Raw genomic sequence first — 25,896 nt, 5'->3', positions numbered from 1 at the left:
CTTATTTAAAGAATAATATTTAATGGTTTTAATTTTAACAATAAAGCGGAAAATAATGGTTTTTGTTTAATATATCGATTTTATCGATAAATGATTATTGGCCTTATTGCTAAAGAGCTTATATCTTATTTCCAATTATTTAATGAGAGACTTAAAGGCTTGAAATAAATGGTTTATCAATTAGTAATCGATAATATCGTTAATCGATAGATGATTATCGTTTATTTGAACGGGATTTGTTATGTTTATTAAGTTTTTCTTTAGGTTTTCTTTCAACTTTCATCGAAAAAGGCCTGCAAAAGACTTATCGATAAGTTCTATATCGCAGATATTAATATTCTTTGAAAAAACATATCGATTTAATCGATAAAAAATATAAATCTCATCTCAAATCAAATCAAGATTAAAAAACTACCTTGTCTCTTAAATAAAACATAAATATTCATTTTCAGAAAATTAGCATTTACTTGATGCCTTTCTCCAATTAATTGAATCCTCTTCTGGACGGCTCATCTCCAGTTCTTAATTAGAAAAGAAACTAAAAATAAAACCAGCTTTGAGTTGAGAATTTCCGGAAATTCCTGTCCCGCGATACATCATCCAAATGAAACTAAATTAAATAAAAAAAAAATGTAAACTAGACTAGATAATGGCTAACTGCACCGTCTCTGATCTCTGTTTATATATAGTATATAGTATCTATATAACGTATTTTAAGTAAGCTCCTCCGATGGGCTGCTATTTATATGGGCGTGCCTGTGTGTTGTCTTGTGGCCTGCTATAATTATAGCGCAGGTATTTATAATTATAGCATTGGCCATAGCAACTACTGGTTAGGGTTGGGGTGTGCTGTGGGGGGGGGGGGGGGGGGGGTATTGCAGTTTTTCTAGGAATCGGTTTTTGGCGAAACCATATGGCATATGATGAGGTTCTATATACTGCACGTGTTCGAAACTTAAATCTTTTTTAGGAGAAAAAATAAATATATTTTTTAAATATTTATTAATTTTCTATTATTTTTTTTAAGATCTTCCATCACTCCATTTTAGTTTTTAATTATCGTGCACTTTTCTCTGGTATTTGGGCACTCTGGCTGGCTCTCCTCCCGATTTTCTCTTATTTTTCTCGATAATTTCTCGGGCATCGTAACTGTTTCGAAAGATTTCTGTGTTTATATTTGAATTTTTCGCCAGTTGGAGCAGTCGGCCGAGTGAAACTGAAATGAAAGGCCAAAAACACTAAGAACCAAGAAAAATCAAGAAAAACCAAGAAAAACCAAAACATCACAAATTTTCAAAAAAAAAAAACCAAAACACGCAAAAAAAATCAAGAAAATGTGGTAGAAAATAGAAATATTAAAAAAAAAAAAAAAAAAAAGTGAAAGCCAAAATATTGTTTATTGAAAACTTAAAGAAATAGAAATGCTAAGGTCATGGGAAATATGCGAAGATCAGGTACCAAAAATAATAATATTAATTTCAAGAAATGGGATGATGTTTTTTTTGCCGATATCATGGTAGTGCTTAAGAATTTCAATGGAAAAACCAATCATATATAGAACTGGGGTTACCAGCGTCTAGTATATCAAGTTTCAGCTTGATTCATAGTCAGATAATGGATAATATTAATATTATATTGGGAATATTCGTATATTTCCAGCTCAAAAAAAGTCAGGAATTGCAAAAACAAAGGCTATACCATTCATACCAGGAGCAATCGAAGCAAATGGAATTGGAGCATAAATTGCAATTGGAGCACAAGTATCAAGTGAGTACCAAAGTGAGTGTATTTATGTTTAATTATTGTTTATTTATTTATTTATTTATTCTTTTTGTGGTTGCTACTAAATAGATACTCATACATATATTTATTAATTTTATTTTATTTTTATGTGAATGGGAAATGGGAATGTGTGGGCAGAGAACACTGCCCCAGACTGGCAGACAGAAATCACAAATAAAAACAAAGCCCCAAAAGTAAAGAAGAATTGAAATGAAATTAAATGAAAATATATATATATATAAGAGTGAATATGTATATATATATAGAGTATTATCGTGCCGGAAGTGTCGGAAGTGTCTTGTGATGACTAAGGCCATCCATCGCGTTGTTACTCTTGATTCTGCCATGTCATATGCCAAATATAATGGCTCTAAAGTTCCAGAATCTTTGGATTTTTGTTTTGTTTATTTAAAAATTAATAGATGAATATTTTAAGATTTTTTAGAGAATGGAAATTATGTGAATAATAGAAGAAAAAGACTTGTATCTCTTAAGTTTTGTTTTCTTTAAAGTTGAAATACTTTTAAAGCCGTACAATGTGAGGCAGCGTCCCTTGGTTTCTAAAGAAAAGTTAAAAAATTAAAAGATAATTAATAATTAATGTAACATATAATTATTATAACAGTGGGAAAGGGGTTCCTCTTAAAGTTTTTTGCTTTAAAGTTTAGATTTCCGTACAATATGCGGCAGAGCCCTTTGATTTCTTGGGCTTATACCCATACGAATTATTATAAAAGATAAATATTATAATAGAAACCTGACCTGACCTCCTGACCCTCTTTTTTTTAAGGCTTTGAGGCTTTGTAGAGCCGTACACTATGCGGAAGTGCCCTTTGTGGGCTTGAAATGCAGATATTTTGCGGTAAAAGATTTTTTTAAAATAAGGAAATTAAATAAAAAATATAAGAAAAAAATACTTTATTTGTTAAACTTTATTGTTTTAAAGTTTAAACATTTTACAGACGTACAAGATGTGGCAGCGTCTTAAGGTTTTTTAAGCTTTAAGCTTATACCGCGCCTCTAAAAAAATAGAAAAAAAATAGTTTCAAGATCTATTCCTTATGAATAAGATAATATAATTTTTTTTAAATAGTTAAAGATCTTAAATAATAAAATTTATATATATTTTTTAAAGAAATACGATTTTTAACCTATTTTTTTGTAAAATACTAGTTTTAGAGACCTTATATCTTGAGATCTTATTGTAGCAACCACAAAAACAATAGTTTTAATGCAAAAATAATGCTGCCAAATACTCCTATGATACTACATATATCTTTCCACGAAAATGCCAAAAATACCAAACCAAACCAAAACAAAACGTCTCTCTCTCTCTCTCTTGAACTTCATTTAATTATTCAGTTTGCGGTGAATTCCCATGGCGCTTTCCAGGAATTGCGGGAACAGAGCATTGTGACAGCCGCCGCTGCTGCCGCCGCCGCTGCCGTGGCTGAGGAGCAGCATCATCGTCAGCAACAACAACAACAACAACAACAGCAGCAACAACAGCAACAACAACAACAACAAAGGGAACAACAACAACAGCGAGAGAGAAGAGAAAGAGAGGGAATGAAGCGAAAGGATAATTGCAGCGCCAATGCCAGTCCGGAGGTCAAGCAAATCCTCAACGTAAGAACTACACTGAGAAAAAAAATTATAAAAAAATATCTGGTTGTCTTAAATATGCTAATAGTATCCTTATTTGATAAAAATGTATATATATGCCGATTTGTATTTCCCCCGCAGTGCTTCATCTTGAGTCGCAAGTCCCAGGCGGCAGCATCCAATGGCACAACGACCACGTCTCCATATAGAAACCGGTGAGTAGCTTTGTTCCAGGACCCTATTTTGAGATCTAGGATATATATAGGGATAGGGATATGATCCACAAATCGTTTGAGGTATCTCCCATAAGAATCGGTTGGAAATTGGCGGAGATATAGCCATGGATATACCATATACCAGGCCATATACCAAAATCCAGGATTTCACAAGGGTGAAATTTTTCCCCTTGAAAAATGGGAAAAAAATCTAAAAAATATTTTGTCTCGGGATTTTGATGCAGAATGGTGGAGAATCGATCCAGAAATCGTTTAAAACACTCCCCTTGAGAATCGTATAAGAATTGGGGAAGATATAGCCATCGCAGTGGGCCCTATAGGGGAAAACCCCATTTTCAGGGGATCGGTCAGGAAAAATGGGAAAAAAATCTAAAAAATATTTTGTCTCGGGATTTTGATGCAGAATGGTGGAGAATCGATATAGAAATCGATTAAAACACTCCGCTTGAGAATCGGATGAGAATTGGGGAAGATATAGCCATCGCAGTGGGCCCTATAGGGAAAACCCCCATTTTCAGGGGATCGGTCAGAAAAAATGGGAAAAAAATCTAAAAAATATTTTGTCTCGGGATTTTGATGCAGAATGGTGGAGAATCGATAAAGAAATCGTTTAAAACACTCCGCTTGAGAATCGGATAAGAATTGGGGAAGATATAGCCATCGCAGTGGGCCCTATAGGGGAAAACCCCATTTTCAGGGATCCCATCAGGAAAAATGGACAAAAAATCGAAAAAATATTTTGTCTCGGGATTTTGATGCAGAATGGTGGAGAATCGATCCAGAAATCGTTTAAAACACTCCGCTTGAGAATCGGATGAGAATTGGGGAAGATATAGCCATCGCAGTGGGCCCTATAGGGAAAAACCCCATTTTCAGGGGATCGGTCAGGAAAAATGGGAAAAAAATCTAAAAAATATTTTGTCTCGGGATTTTGATGCAGAATGGTGGAGAATCGATATAGAAATCGTTTAAACACTCCGCTTGAGAATCGGATAAGAATTGGGGAAGATATAGCCATCGCATTGGGCCCTATAGGGAAAAACCCAGGAAATAGGGGATCCCTATAGGGGATCGGTCAGGAAAAATGAGAAAAAAATCTAAAAAATATTTTGTCTCGGGATTATGATCGATGGAGAATCGATGTAGAAACCTTTAAAGACACTCCCCGTGGGAATTGGATCCAAATCGGCCAAGATATAGCCCCGCCACTTGGCAAAAGAATGAGTAGTATGTGTTCCCCTTCCGCTATGGGTTATTGCGAGGTAGTCAGCTTGTCAGGTCGAGAATAGTTATCTTTTAAGTCAAAACATAAATTGAAAAATACCTTAAGGTTAGATAATCCAACCACCAACCAACTAATTCCGTGTACTTGCAGTGGTGTGGTTAAGAGCTCCTCCGGAGAATCCCTGCCGGCGGGCACCGTAACGAGTGCGCATCCTTACAAAATACCTCAGCCGCCCTCCTCGCTGCTCAAATATGAATCTGACTTTCCGCTGCGGAAGACAGGTGAGTTGTCAACTAACCGGAAGTGGTTCCGTTTTAGAACAAGGATTACGAAACAGAAGAGACCTTCCAAAGAAAGGTTCCGAAACGCTCTACTGCCTGCCTGCCTTTGTTAAAATACTAAAAAAAAATAAATTATTGTTTTGTTTGATTTATTGTTAAAAAAAAATATAAAAAAATGCTAGGGTTAGGGTTAGAGGGGGGGTTATAGTCGATAGATAAAAATAAACTTATTACGAGGGAATGTCTGCTCACGTAAGTCTGGGCTTGGATAACAGCCTGTTTGTTTCTTTCTATTTTTTTTTGTCGATTGGATAAGAAAGGAATATATAATTCTTTTTAATTTAAAAACTAAGAAAAATTTTAAAAATATACATGGCATGGCTATTGAATTTCTATAACTAACTGCAAGTTGTTGTGCAGTGTACTACCTAATCTACTATGCTAATCGCTCCTACTAATCCCAAAAAAAAACCGCCCAAATTATAAAACAGCATCCGAACCGAATCTTCTGAAGATCCGGCTGAAGCAGAGCGTCATCGAGCGGAAGGCCCGCATCGGCGGCCCGGCTGGAGCCCGGCGGCACGAGCGACTTCTCCAGGCGGCCCAGCGGCGCCAGCAGAAGAACTCGGTCCTCACAAGTACGTATATCCATTATAGTATCTCATCCAAAGGATGGCCCTTGAAGGTTCCAAACATCAAAGAGGGTCCCAAAACAAATGGGGTTGAGTCAGTTGGTTGGAAAGGTGGAAGAAAAATATTAGAAAAAATATTAAAAATATACGATAAGGTTATAAAATAGTTAATCTCTTAATTTTTAATCTATGGAGATAGTTTTCTAATCTATGGAGAAAATCATTTAAAAAAAAGGTCATCTTCAAAATTGTTTATTATTTTGTTTATTATCTTATTTAATTAAATTGTTTATTTATTAACAGATTTTCTCTCTTTTATTTCTTTAATGTTTATATTTAATTTTTGTTTTGAAATCTATTTGTTTTTGTTATCGATTTAATCGTTTCTTATCGCTATTTATCGTGATAATCGCTGTTTATAGTTAATATCGTTGTTTATCGTTATAATTTTTATTAATCGCCTTAATCGATTTATCTTTATAATTTGTATTTATTAAAACGATAAGATCTTTACCTATCTCAATGTCTTTGTAATCACAACTTATCGATGTTTGTCGATATAATTCCTGTTTTTCGCTGTCTATCGTTCTAATTCTCTATTTATCGTTCTAATCGCTTTTTATTTCTATATCGTTCTAATTCTCTATTTATCTTTGTTATCGCTGTCTATCGTTATTTTTCTATATTATCGCTGTTTATCGTTTCAATGGCTATTTAGTTTTTATACCATTTTAAACTCTATTTTTTCTATATTTATGTTATTATATCTTATTTTATCCATTAATCATTATAATTCCCGTGTATCTCTATTAATCGTTTTAATCGGTTTTAGTTTCTACGTACATCTATCGTAATTATCGCGATTTACCTCAATATCGATGTAATCACTACTTACCACTTTTTGTTGTTATCGCTATGAATCGTTATAATACCCGTTTATCAATAAATTTCGTATATATCGCTATTTATCGTTTCAATCTATGTTAATCTCATTATCTTTCTTATCGCTATTTATCGTTATTGTTGCTATTTTTTGTTATCTATATTAATCGCTTTAATTCCCGTTTATCGTTTTAATCGCTTCTTATCGTTGTTATCGCTACTTATCGTGTTTATCGTTATAATTCCTATTTATCGTTTTAATCGTTTGTTATCGCTGTTTATCGCTTTAATCGTTTTTTATCGCTGCTGTTTTTTTTTTTTGTTAAAAACTAACCAGCTAGAAAGCCCAACTGACCCAACTGCCGTTAATTTTTTAAAGCAAAGCCTACTAATTTAAAAAATATTTAAAAAATTAAAAATTGAATTTAAAATTTAAACTTAAAAAATTAAATATTAAATACCTTCTATTTTTTAAACCAAACTTACAGATTGCAATAGCACTCCGGATTCGGGTCCCAACTCGCCGCCCTCTGCGGCCGCCCTGGCTGTGGGCGTGGTCGGCAGCCGGGGCTCCCCCACCAGCGCCCCCATCCAGGAGGAGAACGAGGAGGGCAGCCAGTACCAGCCGGGGCCGCGGAGCAGCATCAACGACCTGCCCCTGTTCAGCTCCCCGTCGCTGCCGAACATCTCGCTGGGCCGGCCGCACCTGCCCAATCCCGTCCAGGTGCAGGCCCAAGTCCAGGCCCAGGTGCAGGCCCAGGCCACCGCCCAGGTCAACTACGCCATGCTGGCGGCCCTCCAGCAGCACGTGGCCGCCGGCACGGGTGTGGGCGTGGCGGGCGGAGGACAGGCGGCCGCCTACTACAACCCCTTCGCCTCGCTGGTGGGTCGCCCCCTGCCACTGACCATGATCCCGTCCACAGGGATCGCCCCCCAGCAGCCGTCGCCGGTGGTGCGGAGCGCCTCGGCCACCTCCACCTCCTCGTCGCAGGCGTCGCTGGTGGGCGATGTGGCGCCGCCGCAGGCCCATGCCGCCTCCACCATTCTGCCCTCCTCCTCGTCCTACATGCAGCAGCTGGGAGGCGTGGCCGGCTCGGCCGTCAATCTGCACGCCGCCGCCCTGGCAGCCGCGGCCGCCGCCGGCTCAGCCGGATCCCTGCCGCCCACCAATAGCCACGGTCACGGGCACAGTCACGGCCATGGGCATGGACACGTCCACGGCCATGGGCATGAGCACAGTCTCTACCAGCACCAGCCGCCGCAGCACAACGCTCCCATCACCGACGCCCAGGTGGCGCAGGTGCATCTCCACAAGCAGGGCCACCGGCCGCTGGGAAGGACGCAGTCGGCGCCCCTGCCGCTGGGCCACCCCATGCTCACCGGAGCCGGACAGCTGAACGTGGTCCAGACGCACTACGAGAACAGTGAGGTGAGTCCACAGTGCCATACCCTGATCTGTCCATCTACTAATCCCCTCTTCTCTCGCCCCCCAAACCAGGCGGAGCGCCAGGCTTACGAGCACCAGGTCCTGAACCAGAAACTCCGCCAGACGGTGCTCACCAGGAGCGGTGCGGCGGCTGCAGCGGCCGCCGTACGGGAGGCGCAGCTCAAGGAGGAGGAGGACGACTCCGCTGCGGAGGTGATGGACCTCACCGACAAGAAGAAGCCGCCCAAGACGGTGCTGACCAGCACCATAGCCACCAGCACGTCCCAGAACCTGCCCGATGCCTTGGCGGCGGCTGTGGCGGCGGCCGCCTATCGTGCCGCCGTCCATCCGCCCTCCACCTCGACCACGTCCTCCTCGCTATCGTCCAGTTCGGGTTCCAAGTCCCGCGACCAGGAGTACCTCCAGCAGCAGCGCGAACAGCTACTGCTGCTCCAGCAGGAGGAGGAGCTGGCGGCGAAGGGCCTGATGCGACCACTCTCCCGGACGCTGAGCAGTCCGCTGGTGCCGCTGGGACCGCACGGCCTCAGCCAGATACCGGACACCGGGCAGCAGCCGGCGCCGATAGCCACCAGCTCCTCGGCCGACCACATACCGCCCGTTAACCTCTCGCTGCCGCACCGCCAGCAGCGCCAGCTGATGAATACCTTGTACGCCGCCCAGTTGCGGCAGCACCACCACCAGCAGCAGCACCTGCAACAGTCGCCACCGCCAGCCACGGCCACCACGGCAGCAGCCGGAACGACCTCCTCATCCGGATCACCGCCGCACAAGGTGACCACCGGCCTGGCCTTCGATCCCCTGATGCTGAAGCACTCGTGCACCTGTGGCGGCAACAACGCCCACCACCCGGAGCACAGCGGCCGGCTGCAGAGCGTCTGGGCGCGGCTGAACGAGACGGATCTGGTCAAGAGATGCGATCGGCTGCGGGCCCGCAAGGCCACCCAGGAGGAGCTGCAAACGGTGCACACGGAGGCCCATGCCATGCTCTTCGGCTCCAACCAGTGCCAGCTGAGTAGGCCCAAGCTGGACAACGCCCTGTCCGCCAGCTTTGTGAAGCTGTCGTGCGGGGGACTGGGCGTGGACCTGGACACCACGTGGAATGAACAGCACACGGCTGCCGCCGCCCGGATGGCCGCCGGCTGTGTCATCGATTTGGCCTTCAAGACGGCCAAGGGGGATCTCAGGAATGGCTTCGCCGTCGTCCGGCCGCCGGGCCACCATGCGGAGGCCAATCTGGCCATGGGCTTCTGCTTCTTCAACTCGATCGCCATTGCCGCCAAGCTGCTGCGCCAGCGGATGCCCGAGATGCGGCGCATTCTCATCGTGGATTGGGTGAGTTTTTTTTTAAATCTTAATTCTAGATTCCAGAATCTGGTAATTTTTTAAATATTTTTCATAAAAAATGGTATTTTTAGTATTATTTTAGATTAATTTTAATCAAGTTTCTTGAAAAATACATTTTTCAAAACTTTTTAGCCTCAAAACCTTGTGTCTTTGGTATTTTAGTATTTTTTTCCATGTTCTTTAATTTAGTATTTTTATTTACAGTCTTATTCCAAAACTTAAAGCCAAAATAAGTATTTTTTTGTATTTTTCATACCATTGTTAATTGGGTTTTGAGAAGTATTTTTTTCGAACCTTTAAATATTTAAGATAATTAAGATATTTCATAAAGCAAGGGTATTCTAGTATTTTTTTAGGGTTTTTAAATATATTTATAAAGAATTCTTTCTTTTAAAAGGACATTCCTCGCTCAACTCAAAAACAGAGCTTCAAAAAAAACTTTTTTTTAAATATTTTTCAAATCAATTTTAGAATTTTGGAAATATATTTTAAAATAAAGTATTTTTTTTTAAGCTTTCAACTCCAAGCCTCTCTCAAAACCTCCCATCCCTAACAAATAGCTGTATCTGATACTCCACCCATCTCTAACATAGAAAGCTTAGAGTACCGTTAGATCTAACATAATGTACACTTAAGGCAGCCATTTTGTAGAAAGCCCATGTTGGCGCCATTTCCCGAATTCAGCGCCGAAATTGGCGGGAATTCCAGTCTCCCGAGCTCCATAAAAGGCCAAGACTCTCCAAGTCTCCTCGCAGAAGCAGCTCCAACTCCGTACGGTGTGTGTCTCGAGATCGTAAAACAGAAAAAAGTAATACTCTTTTTTTTTTTGAAAACCGCCATTTTGGAAAGTTCAAGTCTTTTCCACGTGATTTCTTCGCTAAAAGTCCAGAGTTCTTTTAAAAGAAAATCTTGAAAGATGGCCGCCATTCGTAGCATGACCGATTACTACAAGCGCATGGAGGACGCCAGCACCAAGCTGGTGGTCTTGGACTTCTACGCCGACTGGTGCGGTCCCTGCAAGGCGATGGACAGCACCGTCAAGTCCCTGGCGCGAAAGTACTCCACCAAGGCGGTGGTCCTCAAGGTCAATGTGGACAAGTTCGAGGAGCTGTCGGAGAAGTATCGCGTCCGGAGCATGCCCACGTTCGTCTTCCTCAAGAACAATCGCAAGGTGGGCGGCTTCTCGGGCGCCGACGAGGATAAGCTGACCCACATGATGGCCAAGCTGGTCAAGTAGGATCCATCCCGATACTCCACCCAGGCAGATGGAGCTGGTCTTCTCAAGAGTCCGTCTTGTCTCCTTTTTTAATTTTTAATGTTAAATGTTTTTTTAAAAAATCAACAGCATCTGTGATGCGCGCGTGTGGTTCAATTAAGATTAGTAACGATTCTTATTTATTTTTTTTCAATTCTTAACTATATTTAAGCTTAACACTAACAAAAAAAAAGAAGCAAAAAATCAATTCCGATGTCATGTATGTATTAGTGCCAGGGACGTGTCTGCGACATTATTTTTCAAAATTATAACTTAAATATATAGCTTAAATAAATTGTAACCACTTTGACGTACTACTTTGGGTCTTTTACTTTAAAGTTTAAACTCTACTTTTTCAGCAAAAAAAATGAGTATTTTTGGCATTTTTGGAGAGAAAGTTGGCAAATAAATTGACTTTTTATTAAAAAAATATGTAAAATTCAAGCAAATGGCATATTTTTGTTATTTTTGTAATGAAAACTGCTTAGAAAATATGCTTGAAAATTTAATTTAGGAAGAAAAATATAAAAAAACTTTGAAATGATGAGAGAAGTCTCCAAAAACAAGCAAATTTTTGCTATTTTTGCATTTGTGGAAAGCTAATTTATTAAAAGAATAGTTTCAATAAATGTATTTAATAAACAAGAGCCACAAATTTTAATTTTTGTAAGAAATATAAACATAAATACGTAAATGATTATTATAAATTTAAAACAAGGTTAAACTGTGAAAATTACAAAAGAAAAACCCTGAATATATATAATCCCTGGATATATAATACATCCAATAATACATTATAATACATAATATATCCTTGATATATCCATTCTAAATATAGAAAAGGGAATGCTATTAGAAGTAAAAAGAATTATGATACTTTCTCTTAAATGAGAAGATATTTAATAAAACCCAGTGTTGAATTAACTTTCTTTAGAAACATAAGTCTTATATGAAGTTATTAGTTATTATCTTTTTAAAGAAAGTTATCTTTCTATAAAAAGAAATGCAGTAACCTCCCTCCTTAATTGTATTTCATATTTTTTATAGTTTCATTTTAAGAATATGATTCTATAAATATTTATATTCCAATCTAGCTTAGAGAGAATTATCTTATAAGAGAATACTCTTCTATATTCTTGCATATAAGTGTGGATTTTTAGGCCATTTATTGAATCATATCATTCTATATAGATCTATAGAGATATAGATATATAGATTACATTTTAATATATATTTCTTTATGGTTATATGGTGTATTCCTTCATAATATACCTTTAAGTACCTAAATTAAGACACAAGCTTCTTAGATTTATGCTTAATCTCTGACTCCATTTATTTAAAAATGTCTAATATTTAATATCCTAATTTTTTTTATATTTTTTATCCCCTTCTCCAGGACGTGCACCACGGCAATGGCACTCAGCAAGCATTCTACCAAAGTCCCGACATTCTATATCTTTCCATACATCGACACGATGACGGTAACTTCTTTCCCGGCACAGGAGGACCCACAGAGGTAAGTACTTGTACCTTATTTAATTATATCATTAATTTTAATATATATATATATTTTTTTAAGTGCGGTTCTGGTGCTGGTCTCGGCTTCAATGTAAACATCTCCTGGTCGGGAGCTCTGAATCCGCCGCTGGGCGATGCCGAGTATATCGCTGCATTCCGTACCGTTGTGATGCCCATCGCACGGAGCTTCAATCCGGACATTGTCCTGGTCTCCTCCGGCTTTGATGCGGCCACCGGCCATCCGGCTCCCCTGGGCGGCTACCATGTCTCGCCGGCCTGTTTCGGCTTCATGACCCGCGAGCTCCTCCAGCTGGCCAACGGCAAGGTGGTGCTGGCCCTCGAGGGTGGCTACGACTTGGCCGCCATCTGTGACTCGGCCCAGGAGTGTGTTAGGGCCTTGCTAGGGGATCCTGCGGCGCCGATAGCCAAGGCAGAGCTGGAGCGTCCACCCTGCCAGAATGCCATCAATACACTGCAGAAAACGATAGCCATTCAGGTGGGAATTCTAATTCTTCTCCTTTTTTTTTTATTTTTTATTTTTAAATATTTTTATAATCTTTTTAAAGCAAACCCACTGGCCCTGTGTCAGGATACTGGAGCATACGGTGGGCCTGTCCGCCTTGGAGACCCTCAAGGTGGAGCACGATGAGTCCGAGACCATCAATGCCATGGCTGGCCTTTCCATGCAGTCGATGCACAGGTTGGTTCTTAATTTTAAAAATAAAAAAAATTAAAATTATTATTAAATATTTATGTTTTAGAACCCTATCTTGTGATGATTCCGAGGAGCCCATGGATCAGGACGAAACCAAATAGATGAAGCAGATTATAAGAAGAAGAAGAGGAGGATGTCTTGGAGGAGCAGCTTGGGAAGAGTGGGCGTGGCTGGGGAGGGGGCTTGGGAGGCTGCTCAAGAAGCACATTTAGTTATTTGTTGTAGTTGAATTGATTGTTGTTGCTGTTGTTGTCATTCATCGTCCTTAGAAGTGTCTACTCTCTCACTCTCCTCCCCCTCCCCCTCCCCCCCTCTCTCTCTCTCTCTCGAGAAAATACACTGAAAAGAATGTCTAAACATCGAAACAGAAGAGAAACAAGAGAAGAGGCTGTGCCTCCCAAGAAGAAATCTTTAAAAAAAAAGAAAATATTTCAATTAAAAACCACCCTAATTTTTTTTTTATTTTTAAAACTTAAAAACAACGCACACACGCACTTAAAAACAACAAAAAACTCAATATAACTTTATATATATTTATGAATGTGTGTTAAAAACTAAAAACAAAAGTACTTTAAGTAAAAAAAAAAGTATAAGAATTTTATAAAATAAACAACAAGTGTGTGCTAATTTTTTTTAAGCAAGTTTTTAGAGAAACTTTTTAAAAAAGAGAGAGAGAGCGAGAGAGATAGAGAGAGAGAGAGAGAGAGAGAGGAGCCTAGAGTGAAAAAGAAAGAGAAAGGAGAGGAAAATACAAGAAAAACACAAAAAACTTAACAAATAACAAGCAAAAAAAAAATTAAGAAATCTTTTTGTACAATTTATAGTTTAGTGCAAGTTTCAAGTACAACATAATATTATTTAAAAATAACTAAACAATTAAAAATATATTGTGCAATAAATGTGAGAGAATAAAAAAAATCAGAAGAGCAGAGCAAAAAAAATCACACATAAGCCGCAACTAAAAAAAAAAATTACATTTTTTAAACTAAAAAGTAAAAACTAAAAACAAACGAATAAGAAATTGTTGTTAAATGTTGCCGAGATCTTATATACGTATGTATACCTAATAACTGTTACAATAATAACCCATTTTATATATAAATATATATATATATATATCCAAGAACGATTAAGATATATATATATATAATTATATATTTAATTATATGTTTAAATATCGCATAACGATAATGATGTTCAACAAATGTCTGAAATGAAGTAAAACTATTATGATTATGATTATTATTATTATTATTATATGATTATTATTATATATGTAAATAAAACACGAAACAAAGTGAACAATTTTAAATAAAAACACAAAAAGGAAATTTACAAAAAAAAATTAAGAAAAATGCTTACAGAGAGAAAAAAAAAAGAAAAGGAGCTCAGGGCAGGACCCGCAGGGCTCGAACCCGGTAATGTTATTTTTTTTCGAATTTTTTTTTAAACTCTGTTTTTAAAAAATAAATGAAACTCAAGTGTTTAGCTGCTGTAATTTGTACTCGTGTACCTTTAGCTGTGTATAGCCATCTCTGTCTAACTAAAAATATAAAAATAAAAAAAAATACTAAAAAATGGAAGAATTTGGAAAATTAAAGAGGAATTCACAACGAGAGATGGACGAAACTGGATGATGGAAACATTTGTTAACAAATATCGAAAAAAAACAAAACAAATTAAAAACTAAAAAAAAAAAACTTAACTATTAAGCTAAGAGCTTTAGTCTAAATTTATAAACATTTATTTTTATTTTTACTCCCGATCCCATTCCCGAATCTATATTTTTTTTTGGTTTCTTCAGGGTTATCTCCTTTCATTCTAATTTTAAATCCCAAAACCAATTATGCTGATAAGCCGAAAACCTGAAATAAAAAATAAAAACATACAATCTACCTTAAAAAAAACAAAAAATATTGTTGTTACACCGCAAAAAATAAATATATATATACAAGAACTAAAAAAAAAAAGATAATTCCAGATGCTGAGGATAAAAAAAATATATAAAAAATCAAATATTTATATTTTGTTTATTGTTGCACAAAAAAAAAAAAAGAATTAAGATTAACTGGTAACAGAATGCAAGTCCAAAAACAGAAACATAAAGTAATTAAGAGTCAAATGTGTGTCGCTTTTTCTAAACGAAATAAAACAAAGAAATCGTCAAGCGTAGTTTCACTTTGTTTATTTTTTAGCATTTATGTTTATATTTAAGGTGTTTACCGCCTGTCTTATCAGCCTGATGCTCTTAGAGAACTTTTGCGACCCACATAAGACAAGACCACTCCACCATATAGTCTCAGGTTTAGACTATGGACCTCTAGGGACTATGGGCTGGTTATGATTTTCGCAGAGGCTTTTATTAAGGTGGACCTGATGATCGCATCGAGAAGGTTATTTCAAAAAATATCCAAGTCTCTTTAGTTTTTTGTCTAAATTACTTTTACTTTTCTTTAAATTTTAAACCTTACATTTGAATCTTAAATATGAATCTTTATTTAACCTTTATTTTATTACTTAAAGTTCGACTGAGACAAGGAAAAGTTCTAGGTATCTATATAATCTATGTAAATCCTTGTATCTTATATAAGTTCCTGGTTTTTTAATTTTTTGTATTTATAAGTTAGTACTTACTACCTTTGGCTTGTGACCTTGACAAGGAAAAGTCTTAGGTTTTGTTCATATTCTTAGAAATATAATTTAATCTACTACTATAATCTACCACTATATCTACTATTCTACTATAATATACTAATCTACTATAATATAATCTATATAAATGTATCTTGTTATTAGTTCCTTTTTTTAAAGTTTTTATAGTTACAAGTTAGTATTTACTACTTTCTGCTTTTCATATTTGAAAAAATCTAGTTTTTAAAAAGCATACATATTTATATTGTATCTATTTTATCCATTTTTGCTTAGTTTAACTTTAAAGTTCTTAATTTTCAGCTATTTTATGTTATATATAGGGTTTTTTTTATGGTTTGAAATCATTTTTTATATCAAAATTTATATTTTGACATCATTTTTTATACCAAAATTTATAATTACGTGCAATTTTAAAACCTTTTAACGTTCTAGTTTCTTGAACTAAAATTAAAAGCTTACCTTTTGGTTTTTTAAAAGAGAGTTTTAAATATATATGACTTATATTCACCTAAAAATAATCTGAAAGTAAAAAAAAATTAAAATTTTTAGTATTTTTTAAACTAAAACATTATCTTAAATCTTAAATCTTAAATATTTACTTTAAAAAACTTACTTCCCAAAAGCATCTCCTAACAAGGTCCACCCCAGAGCAGGAGAGCTCAGTTCAGTGACTCCAACGGCCTTCGGAGAGCGCAGCGAGATCTGGTTGGCGCTCTCCCTCTGCAGAAATAACTGTTTCTTGCGGTCTGCAGTCGTCGTCAGTGCAGTCGGGCATCTCGTTCCAAGCGGGCGGCTGGAAGAAGCTTTTCGCAAAACAGACAAGAAAAAGAGAGAGATAAAGGAGAGGAAAAGGAGAGACAAGCTGCGAAGAGACAGGAGAGCTGCCATGTCGGTGAACTCGGATCTGCAGAGGGAGCGGGCGGCGGCCATTTTGGAGAGCGAGGACTTTGCCCGGTGGTGGGCGGGCGGGCAGGCGCAGTTGCTGGAACGGCGATCGCTGGAGGAGCACTTCTACACGGATCCCCGCCTCCAGGATGCAGTGCATCCCAGCTGCCTGTCCTACAAGGAGCGCTACGAACAGACCGTGGCCAAGTCCACCCACTTCCTGGCCAAGCTGCGGGCCTGGCAGAAGGCCAAGCACCCCCAGATGTCCCTCGACGTGAACACGCTGAAGGATTTCCGCACCCTGCTGTCCGGCTCCCTGGGCACGGGCATCTTCCAGCAGAGCTTCCCGCTGCGGCTGCACTTCTCCATGTTCATGACCACGCTGCTGGGACAGGGCACCGAGGAGCAGCAGGCCCAGTGGCTGAGCCGGGCCTGGCACATGGACGGCGTGGTGGGCACCTACGCCCAAACGGAACTGGGCCACGGCACCTACATCCGGGGCCTGGAGACCCGGGCCGACTACGACCCGGAGCGGCAGGAGTTCGTCCTGAACACGCCCACCCAGAGCGCCTACAAGTGGTGGCCGGGCGGATTGGGGAACACCGCCAATGTGGCCATTGTCTTGGCCCAGCTGTACGTCCAGGGCCGGCACCACGGCCTCCAGTCGTTCCTGGTGAGGATCCGGGACGAGAGGACCCACGAACCCCTGCCGGGCGTCGACGTGGGCGACATTGGACCGCGACTGGGCGGCAATGGCGTCAACAATGGCTTCCTGGGGCTGAAGGATGTCCGGATTCCGAGGAACCAGATGATGATGAAGAACGCCCAGGTCCTTCCGGACGGCACCTTCGTCCAGGGGCGTCCTCCACTGCTCCTGTACGGCACCATGGTCTACGTGCGGGTGATTACCCTGAGGGATGCCCTGTTCTGCCTCCTCCAAGCGGCCACCATCGCCACCAGGTGAGGATTGGGGATGAGTGCTTCGCTATAACCAGATCTCTCTGCTCCTAGGTACTCCATTGTGCGCCGCCAGAGCCGCATCGACGAGGACAAGCCGGAGGTGTGCGTCCTGGACCACATCACCCAGCAGGTGAAGATCCTGCCGCAGATTGCCCGCGGCGTCTCCTACCGGCTGGTGGCCGACTGGCTGTGGGGCTTCTACGAGCAGGTGCTCCACCAGCTGGAGGCCAATCCTCCGGCTGGAAACTCGCTGCCGGAGCTGCACGCCCTGAGCTGCTGCCTCAAGGCGGTGGCCACGGACGAGGCCAGTCGGGGCGTGGATCTGCTGCGGAAGAGCTGCGGCGGCCATGGATTCCTCTCCTCCGCCAACTTTGATAGCATCTACGGCATGGCCACGGCCGCCTACACGTACGAGGGCGAGTACACGGTGCTCCTGCTCCAGACGGCGCGGTTCCTGGTGCGCCAGTACGTGGACAGCCTGAAGCGCAAGGTCCTGCCCTCCAGCGTGTCCTACTTGCGCGACACCGCCCGCCTGGTCTGGGGCAAGGATCTGCTGAGGAACTGCGTGCGCGCCCTGGAGTGTTCCGCCTTGGAGGAAGTGCGCCAGGCCTGGCAGTGCCAGAGCATCCACCGCCGTTCCAAGGTGAGCGAGGCGATGGCCACCAACCTGGCTGGCAGACAGATGACCGCCGCCGCGGTGGCCCACGCCCACGCCTTCCTCGCCCGCCAGGCGCTGGCGGAGCTGAAGAAGGTGCAGGCCACCATGGCAGTCACCTCCGTGCTCCAGCAGCTGGTGGAGCTCTTCGTCCTCGACACATTCCTCGGCCAGGTGGGCTCTGTCCTTCGCTGGAACGGCATCACCGGCACCCAGCTGCGCTTCGTGGAGCGTCGCTACGAGCAGCTCCTGGCTGCACTGCGTCCCAATGCCCTCGCCATTGTGGATGGCTTCGATTTCCACGATCGGGTCTTGGGCTCCACCCTGGGCTGTCACGATGGGCGGGTGTACGAGCGGCTCATGGAGGAGGCCCGCCGGAATCCCCTCAACCAGGAGCCCGTCAACGCCTCCTTCCGAAGCCACCTCCTGCCCATGATGCAGGGCAAGCTCTAAGCTGAAAAATATATAAAAATATATATTTTTTTATATTTTTTTAAATTTAAAACTTTTTTCTGGTAAGGAATTCAATTAGTGATGTTTTTGGAGAAACTTTTAAGAATTTTGAATAAAATTTTGGAGGTTTTGGAGTTGTTTTTTAAATATTTAAAGAACTATTTTAATTTGTGAAAATTTAATACATTTTCAAATGAGGGTTTTTGAAAGGCCTGCTTTGATTTTATTAAATTTTCGATTTTTGAGAGGCTTTGGGATTTTTTAGGGTTTGGGTTTTAAGGATTTTAAAAGCATCTCTAATTTCGATACACTTTAGAACTTTTGAAAATATTAGTTTTTGAAAAAATATATAATATCTAAAGTGTTTTGAACTTTTTGAAACTCTGAATACCATTCTTAAAGGATTTTAAAGTTTATTTTTTAACGATTTTATAGATCTGGTCTGATTTCAAGAAGTTTGAAACTATAATTAACATAAACATAAGGTTTTTGAAAATAATATAATATGGTATAATAATATATGGAAGTAGTTTTTAAATAAGATTACCAACATAAATAGGCTTCTGAAGATGTTTTTTTCCAAAGGTTTTGAAGAATTCCTGATCCTATTCATGTATTTGAAAGGTTTTAAAGTTCAAGTTTTAAAGATTTCAAGAGGATTTCAGATTTCTAGAAGTAGATGATGAGTATACGATCCTTCAGCATATAGGATAAGTATAAGATACTTCTAAATAACCACAAAAAATCGTATATATTGGATCGTATATAATATCTTTTCTTAAAAAAAGTATTCTTAAAAGGTTTTGGAGCTTGGATTTTACAAATGTTTTTGATTTCTTTAAGTTTTAAAATGATATTACCACAAAAAATAGTTTTTTAAAATGTTTTCTTACAGATTTTGTACCATTATTAATAATATTTATATTTTTAAAAGGTTTTGAAAATAGTTTTTGAAGATTTGAAGAGAATTTATGATTTCTAGAAGTCTTAAGATATGATTTTCCAATAAAACCATATTTTTCGAAAGATTTAAAACCATTTCCAATTAAATATACATTTTTAAAAAGTTTTAAGAATGGGTTTTTAAAGATTTAAAGATAATTTTCATATCCAAAAGTCTCAAATAATGAAACTTAATGAGGTTCTTAAGAAGGTTAAGAGAGGTTCTTTGTATTTCAAAGCTGAAAATTAAAAAGAAACCCAAAAGCAATGTGAATTTTTCTAATTTATTAAATGATATTACATTTGCAGTAAAAAATATACACATTATATATAACTTTAAAGTTTAAAGTTTAAACAATTACAAGCTTGGTTGTATTTTTGTGATAAATCTTCAATCTTCAACCTACGATCTCGGCTACAAACATATATATATGCCCGCGATTCTTGTCTTTTCTCGATTTTGATCTCCGAGGGCATATAATTAAGCTAATTAATTAGTTTACGATCATAAATTAAAGGCTGGGGACTAAGGATCGGTTGGGGCTGAGGAAACACACACACACACACATACAATATATGCAAATATAGAGGATTCTCTCCAAGAGGGATGGTGGATGGTGGACCATCTAGAACATCTTCTTTTTCACCGCCGTGTAGCGTTCCATGTAGACATCGTAGCCGTCGAGGTCGGTGAACTGCTTGGACTGAAATAGATTGCCGTCCACGGCCAGATTACAGATTTTGGAGTCCTTGAGGATGCGCGGCGTGAAGGCGCTGGCCTGCAGGCAGTTCTCCTCGAGCCGCAGGGTCTTCAGCTTGGGACAGTCGGCCACATCCTCGGCGAGCGTCGAGATCTGGTTCTGGTTGAGGTTCAGCTCGGTCACATAGAGACCGCCCACCTCCGAGGGCACCTCGGTGATCCGGTTGCGCGACAGATCGAGGACGTCCAGCTGCTTCAGGCCGCAGAACATCGAGGGGAACTCCTTCAGCTGGTTGTTGCTCAGGTTGACGGTCTTCAAGTGGGTGCAGTTGGCCAGGGTCTTGGGCAGCCGCGTCAGCAGGTTGTCCATCAGCAGGAGCACCTCCAGCTTCACCAGCTCGCCGACCACTTCGTTCAGCTCCGCCAGCCGATTGCCGCTCAGGTTGAGGTGCTTCAGCAACGTCAGCTTGCCCAGTTCGTCGGGCACCCGTTCGAATCGATTCTCGGACAGATCCAGGGTCTTCAGTACGTTGGGATAGGCCTTCAGCTGGGGCGGGAACTCCTGCAGGCGCTGCAGCGATATCTTCAGTATGCCCGTCTTCTGGGCCGTCTCCAGGTGCTGTTTAATCTGCTTGTTGCCCATTTTTATGACACTCCCCTTGCCTGGTGGGTATTACGGATGGGTGTGGGTATCCTGGTCGATTATCCTGCTTGGTATATCCTTGCTTGTAGCCTGTAATGTATGATCGTATCCTTAGCTAGTCCAATTACATGCTAATTATCATGAATTGTTTAATTATTTACAATTAATTAATGTTTCAAAGAAGAAGAAGAAGCAGCTGATGACTCGAAATGTGACTATCGATAGTTTTGATAGCGCCATCTATGAGGCGATGATAAAAACATCGGTCGTAATTAAATAAAATCGTATAACAAAGTAGGCTTTTGTGAAAAGAAAAAATTGTAGCTGTCATTGAGAGTCTTCTTGATCTAACAACCAGTAATCTAAAAAAATTGCTGCTTTAAAAAAAAAATTATAAAGAAAAAAAAGCGTGATATATTGCGGTAACCTCTGGTATTCTTTTGAGTATTTCGATTTGCGCAATCTGGCAACACTGCTGACCACGCTGCCGCATAAATAGAATTAGCTTGCACGAAATTGTCGGTAAGTGGCAGATATTTGCAATTTATTTCACAACCGCCGAAAAATAGACACACGTGAGTTCCTAACACCGACCTGGGGTTCGTTTTTGCAGAGCGTCGTCGTCGCTGGCAAACAGGAACCGTTGACAGAGGGACTGAGGGCACAGGCATACCGCATACCGCAGGGCGATAGAAGAGACGCGTCGAAATTCGCAGAATCCGCTTCCGAAACTAGTTTCTAGCATTACAAGTCTCGAAAATTAACCAACAACAACATCATGCCTAACGATACTGTTGTAAAGGTCCAAGAATACAAGGACACGCTCATAAAAAAGGCGGAGCATTTGATTACCAAATGCTTCCCCGAGAAGATTGTCCAACTGAATGAACTGCTCGCCACATCCATGTTCAACGAGCGCAACTTCGATGAGGTGCACCAGGATCTGAACATACCGGCTTTGGCACCGGTTTTGGTCAAGAATCACTCTAACTCTGATGACGCTGACGGTGCTACCGATGACGGTGATCATCCGCCGACAAAGCGGGCTCGCAAGGATGTGCTGGTGTCCGGCCAGCCGGTGCTGGCACTGCCATCGGGTACGGTGCCCTGCAACAAGCCGCTCTGCGATATGATCAAGGTGGTGAAGCCTATAATCCGCAAGCTGGTGGAGGATTGTAAGTACACTCTTAAGTACCCTTCCAAAGAATAGTTATGATAGAAATCCTTTGACCTTTGACAGCCAATCTTTTAAAGATGTGGATCTCGTTTATGATTCCCAAGATTGAGGACGGCAACAACTTTGGCGTCTCCATCCAAGAGGACACTCTGGCCGAGATCCAGACCGTTGAGTCGGAGGCGGCTGCCTTCTTTGACCAAATCTCGCGTTACTTCTTGTCGCGCGCCAAGGTCGTCTCCAAGGTGGCCAAGTATCCGCACATCGATGACTATCGCCGCGCCGTCGTCGAGCTGGACGAGAAAGAGTACCTAAGTCTATGGCTGGTCGTCTGCGAGGTGCGCAATCGCTACTCTTCGCTCCACGACATAGTCATTAAGAATCTTGAGAAGCTCAAGAAACCCCGCTCCTCCAACACCGAGAGTCTATACTAGTTCTTCGCTTATCATTTGCTAAACTACCTCCTACCGCCTACACCTTATTTTTTTCAAACAGATACTACACCCCCAAATTTTTTTTTTTTTCATAACTTGTATTCCAAAACATTCATTTCAAAAACAAATCACACGCCTTTTTCCCGCGCGAAGAGACAGCAGAGATTTAAACACTAAAATCGAATTAATTAATTTTTGAGGAATCCTGATGAGAGACAGACATTTAAGCAATAGCGGCAAGGACGAGAAGAATTATTAACACACATTTGTACGTCTAGAGTTTAAAGTCGAGGGTTATGAAAAGAAAGGCAACAACAAAAAAAAAACAAGAATATGAATAGAATTACAAAAAACCGATACCGAAAGCTGTATAGATTCCACTAATAGCCGATAGCTATAAAAACAAACAAAATAAACAAGAAACATAAAAAACACGAATCAAAAATGTTGAATTAGAACCAGGGGCTAAAGGAGAAATGGCTTTCGAAATTCCAAGAGCTGGCGACCGATGACTCGATGTAAAAAAAAAAAAAGAAAACCATATGTAATAAATATGATGGCCCATGTGACCTTTCGGCAGAGTATTAATTGGTACAGTGTTTCATTAGCTTCCATTTTGCTTTGAAAAAGCGCGCCAAGCCTTTGCCGTTTTTCAACACTGCAACACGCTTGGGCTTCCAACATGTTCGATGTGGCGGCATTTTGGCGCCAAAACTGAAAAAATTCAAAAACTCTCCATTTCGTTTTAAAAAAAAGAATTGTATTTTTAAATAGATCAAAAGGAATAATTACTATTTACAGCTAGTACAGCTAGTTGTTGCACTTAAATAGAAAATCGTAATATTATTTACAACTAATTTAACTACGCCTTCCCACACAATACATACATACAATACATACAAAAAAAAAAAAAAAAGAAGAATAATGGATAAAATATTTTAACAATTTTTTCGGGTAAATCTGTTCAGTTTCTTAAGTTATGGGTGCCACAAAAAAAGTACATATGTAAGTATAGTGCTTTAACAAGTCATAACTCTTAATTAAGGTGTGCTAATACTTTTGCATTTTTAAAAAAATTTGTCCAGTTTTTTGTTTTGGATTATTATATAGTTATCCGATTCTATATCGAGGGAGGCACTCAAAAATGATTTTCTTTTCTTTTCCTGTTGGCAGTGTTCCAGTTTTCCAGTTTTCCAGTGTTTGTATGCTATATTCGGAATTATCGCGTCGATCTTAAGATTATGGTCTTAAGAGTTAAAACTAAATAGGTTTAAATATTTAATATTACTAAATAATATTATATATGACAAAGAACAGTTTTTTACACAGATTATCAACGTTTTGGGTTCTTGGCTTTAGATATATATATATATATAGACTTTCTAGACGATCTAGATTTATGATTTCAGGTCTTGATCCCTAACATCGACTATTTTTCTTTGTGGCAGTAGAAAGTTTCAAGAGATTTTTAAAAAATTGGAGATATATGGTATATAGGGATGTTACTATTTTCGAGAAGGTGGTTGCAGTTGGTTCGTCACCTACCTGAAGACCTTTAAAGCCCAACAGTACCGGGTATTTCTATTGAAATTCTATTAATATATATTTTTTTGGGTTTTTTTTATAGCTATAGCCGATGTTAGGAACTTGACCTTATCCGGCTTTGTAGTCCCCCCCCCCTTGCCCCCGGAGAAACAAAAGCCGGATACCCAAACCTCTCCGGATGCTCTCTCTTTAAGTAAACGAAATGGCACATTGAACCACAACCCACTTGATCCCCCTCCCCATCCGGATTCCGGATCACCGAATCACATGTGACCCCACCAGGCGGCACTGGCCTGGTAGTAGCCATCGTTGCCCCAACTGAGGATACTGATGGGTGGCGGTGGCGGTGTCAGCGATAGGACATCCACCTCCTCCTCATCCTCCACGCTGTTATAGTTGTTGTTGCTGTTGGTATGACGATGTGGAGCAACCGGATGACGTGATGGAAGCCGGAATGGACGACGACGCCGCTTGCGACGACGCACCAGATCCCAGCCGACGGTGCCCTCTTGTTAGAAAACGTTATGGGAGTTCTTGGGCGCCAGGAAGGGCTTCTCCTCGTTCATCTTCTCCAGGTTGCCGCTGAGCGTCGGATCTGTGGGTCGGATGCGCTTGAAGAAGCCGCACTTCCACAGCACATAGGTGAGCAGGGCCAGGACCAGGATGCCGCCGACGATCGCCAGGATGATGATCAGCCAGGGCAGGGAGGTGTCGCGCTGTTGGTTGCGCAGCTCCGGATAGGCTCGCGTTTCCACCTGAAAGGACAACCAATCGATGAGAGATCCCCTCCAGATCCTCTCCATCCCTCATCCTTACCTCGATGTTGTTGTGCTCCATGACCTCGACCCCGAAGTCCTCGGGTATTTGGGCACTCGCCGTGGAGATGATCCGCACACGATCCACCCGCGGATACTGACCCACCAGCGTGGAGTTCCAGAGCCGCGCCTTGACCACCACCTGGGCCTCGGAGCGGGCGGGCATGTTGTTGATGTCGCACTCGATCCGGACACACCGCGCCGTGCCCTTGTTGCAGTCCAGCTCGACGATGTCCTGCTTCTTGCCGTTGGAGTTGGTGGGGGAGGTGGATCCGCCCTCCGGATCGTACATCAGACGCTCCAGGCGCGTCACCCGCTCCAGGAAGCTGCGCTTCACGCGGTTCTGGGACTCGGACGAGTCGCTCTTCCCGCTGGAATAGTAGCTCTTCTGGGTGTGGATCGTGGTCTTGTTGTGCTGACTCCTCGGCCGTGGCGGCCACATCATCATCTGGGCGGGAGCTGTCAGGTAGTCGATGGACTCCCTCGATCCGCTGACCAGCTTCTGGGGATTCACGTACTCCTGCGCCACCGCGCACTCGCCGATGCCCACCTCGACGGTGGGGACCTGCTCCAAGTAGAGCAGGTACTGGTCCACGATGCCGCTCTGCAGGTCGTTGGGCAGCGACCACGGCCAGTGGATCACCATCCGGACCTTGGGCGCCGTCGAGGGACCCTCGTTGAAGATCGTGAAGCTGTGATGCACCTGCGTGCCCACATCGTCCATCGTCATCGGCCCAGATCGCTGCTCCACTTCGCTGGCCACTCCAATGGCGTTGGGGTTGGTGGCTCCCACCGGCGCCCCGGCACTGTAGAAGCTCTGCTCGGGTATCGCCCAGCCGCGGAAATGGAGCTTCGCCCGCCGCACCACCTTGATGTGGAGGACCTTCTCGGGCCTCTCCCGACCCACCAGTTTCGAGGTGGTATTGGCAAAGATGTGGAACTGCATGGACTTCTCGCTCGGCTCGAGGCCCTTGGGCTGGAATCGAATGGTCACGAAGGTGGTGGTGCCCCTCAGCATCGGATTGCCCAGGCTGCAGGCCACCAGGGTGGTGTTGAAGCTGTTGCAGGTGGCATTGGTCTATAAAGGATTTGGAGTTAGTTTGGGGGAATGGGGGA

At 41.6% G+C, this 25,896-nt stretch overlaps 6 protein-coding genes across 15 annotated transcripts in view; 4 read left to right on the top strand and 2 right to left on the bottom strand.

Moving 5' to 3' along the window:
* The window catches only part of HDAC4 (histone deacetylase 4), a 30,420-nt gene extending 15,326 nt beyond the window's left edge, over positions 1-15,094 (top strand). For 5 of the 9 annotated variants that reach the window (XM_070279593.1, XM_070279589.1, XM_070279602.1 and 2 more), the window contains 11 exons: positions 1,660-1,779; positions 3,145-3,411; positions 3,529-3,602; positions 4,999-5,129; positions 5,621-5,767; positions 7,132-8,072; positions 8,142-9,422; positions 12,086-12,205; positions 12,269-12,703; positions 12,774-12,907; positions 12,969-15,094. In XM_070279593.1, coding sequence (XP_070135694.1) covers positions 1,660-1,779; positions 3,145-3,411; positions 3,529-3,602; positions 4,999-5,129; positions 5,621-5,767; positions 7,132-8,072; positions 8,142-9,422; positions 12,086-12,205; positions 12,269-12,703; positions 12,774-12,907; positions 12,969-13,023 — 3,705 coding nt within the window. In that variant the 3' untranslated portion in view covers positions 13,024-15,094. Of the gene's footprint in view, positions 1-1,291; positions 1,455-1,659; positions 1,780-3,144; positions 3,412-3,528; positions 3,603-4,998; positions 5,130-5,620; positions 5,768-7,131; positions 8,073-8,141; positions 9,423-12,085; positions 12,206-12,268; positions 12,704-12,773; positions 12,908-12,968 lie in introns of those variants that run through there. The other 4 variants (XM_070279598.1, XM_017235112.3, XM_070279605.1 and 1 more) reach the window with 4 other exon arrangements.
* Positions 10,181-10,828, top strand: dhd (deadhead). Its single transcript, XM_017235118.3, has one exon. The coding sequence runs from the start codon at positions 10,351-10,353 to the stop codon at positions 10,669-10,671; it is 321 nt and encodes a 106-aa protein (XP_017090607.1). The 5' UTR covers positions 10,181-10,350; the 3' UTR covers positions 10,672-10,828.
* Positions 15,095-16,253: 1,159 nt separating the features above from the next.
* LOC108121212 (acyl-coenzyme A oxidase 1) lies at positions 16,254-18,598 on the top strand. Its single transcript, XM_017235180.3, has 2 exons — positions 16,254-17,419; positions 17,471-18,598. Exons 1-2 carry the CDS (start codon positions 16,461-16,463, stop codon positions 18,525-18,527), a joined length of 2,016 nt encoding a protein of 671 aa, XP_017090669.2. The 5' UTR covers positions 16,254-16,460; the 3' UTR covers positions 18,528-18,598.
* Positions 18,599-19,739: 1,141 nt separating this feature from the next.
* Positions 19,740-21,049, bottom strand: LOC108121157 (leucine-rich repeat-containing protein 57). Its single transcript, XM_017235098.3, has 2 exons — positions 20,974-21,049; positions 19,740-20,902 (listed from the first exon to the last, which is right to left on the bottom strand). Exon 2 carries the CDS (start codon positions 20,810-20,812, stop codon positions 20,096-20,098), a length of 717 nt encoding a protein of 238 aa, XP_017090587.1. The 5' UTR covers positions 20,813-20,902; positions 20,974-21,049; the 3' UTR covers positions 19,740-20,095.
* Positions 21,050-21,143: 94 nt separating this feature from the next.
* REG (proteasome regulator gamma) lies at positions 21,144-23,008 on the top strand. Its single transcript, XM_070279377.1, has 3 exons — positions 21,144-21,334; positions 21,428-21,987; positions 22,053-23,008. Exons 2-3 carry the CDS (start codon positions 21,591-21,593, stop codon positions 22,418-22,420), a joined length of 765 nt encoding a protein of 254 aa, XP_070135478.1. The 5' UTR covers positions 21,144-21,334; positions 21,428-21,590; the 3' UTR covers positions 22,421-23,008.
* Positions 23,009-23,884: 876 nt separating this feature from the next.
* The window catches only part of mew (multiple edematous wings), a 48,297-nt gene continuing 46,285 nt past the window's right edge, over positions 23,885-25,896 (bottom strand). For both annotated transcript variants that reach the window (XM_017235094.3, XM_017235095.3), the window contains 2 exons: positions 24,782-25,858; positions 23,885-24,720 (listed from right to left, as the gene is read on the bottom strand). In XM_017235094.3, coding sequence (XP_017090583.2) covers positions 24,478-24,720; positions 24,782-25,858 — 1,320 coding nt within the window. In that variant the 3' untranslated portion in view covers positions 23,885-24,477. The remainder of the gene's footprint in view (positions 24,721-24,781; positions 25,859-25,896) is intronic.

The sequence above is a fragment of the Drosophila bipectinata genome, chromosome XL (genome assembly GCF_030179905.1).
Source record: "Drosophila bipectinata strain 14024-0381.07 chromosome XL, DbipHiC1v2, whole genome shotgun sequence".
NCBI lineage: Eukaryota > Metazoa > Arthropoda > Insecta > Diptera > Drosophilidae > Drosophila > Drosophila bipectinata.
The sequence above is the reverse complement of the archived record's forward strand: the minus strand, read 5'-3'. Positions and strand labels throughout refer to the sequence as shown.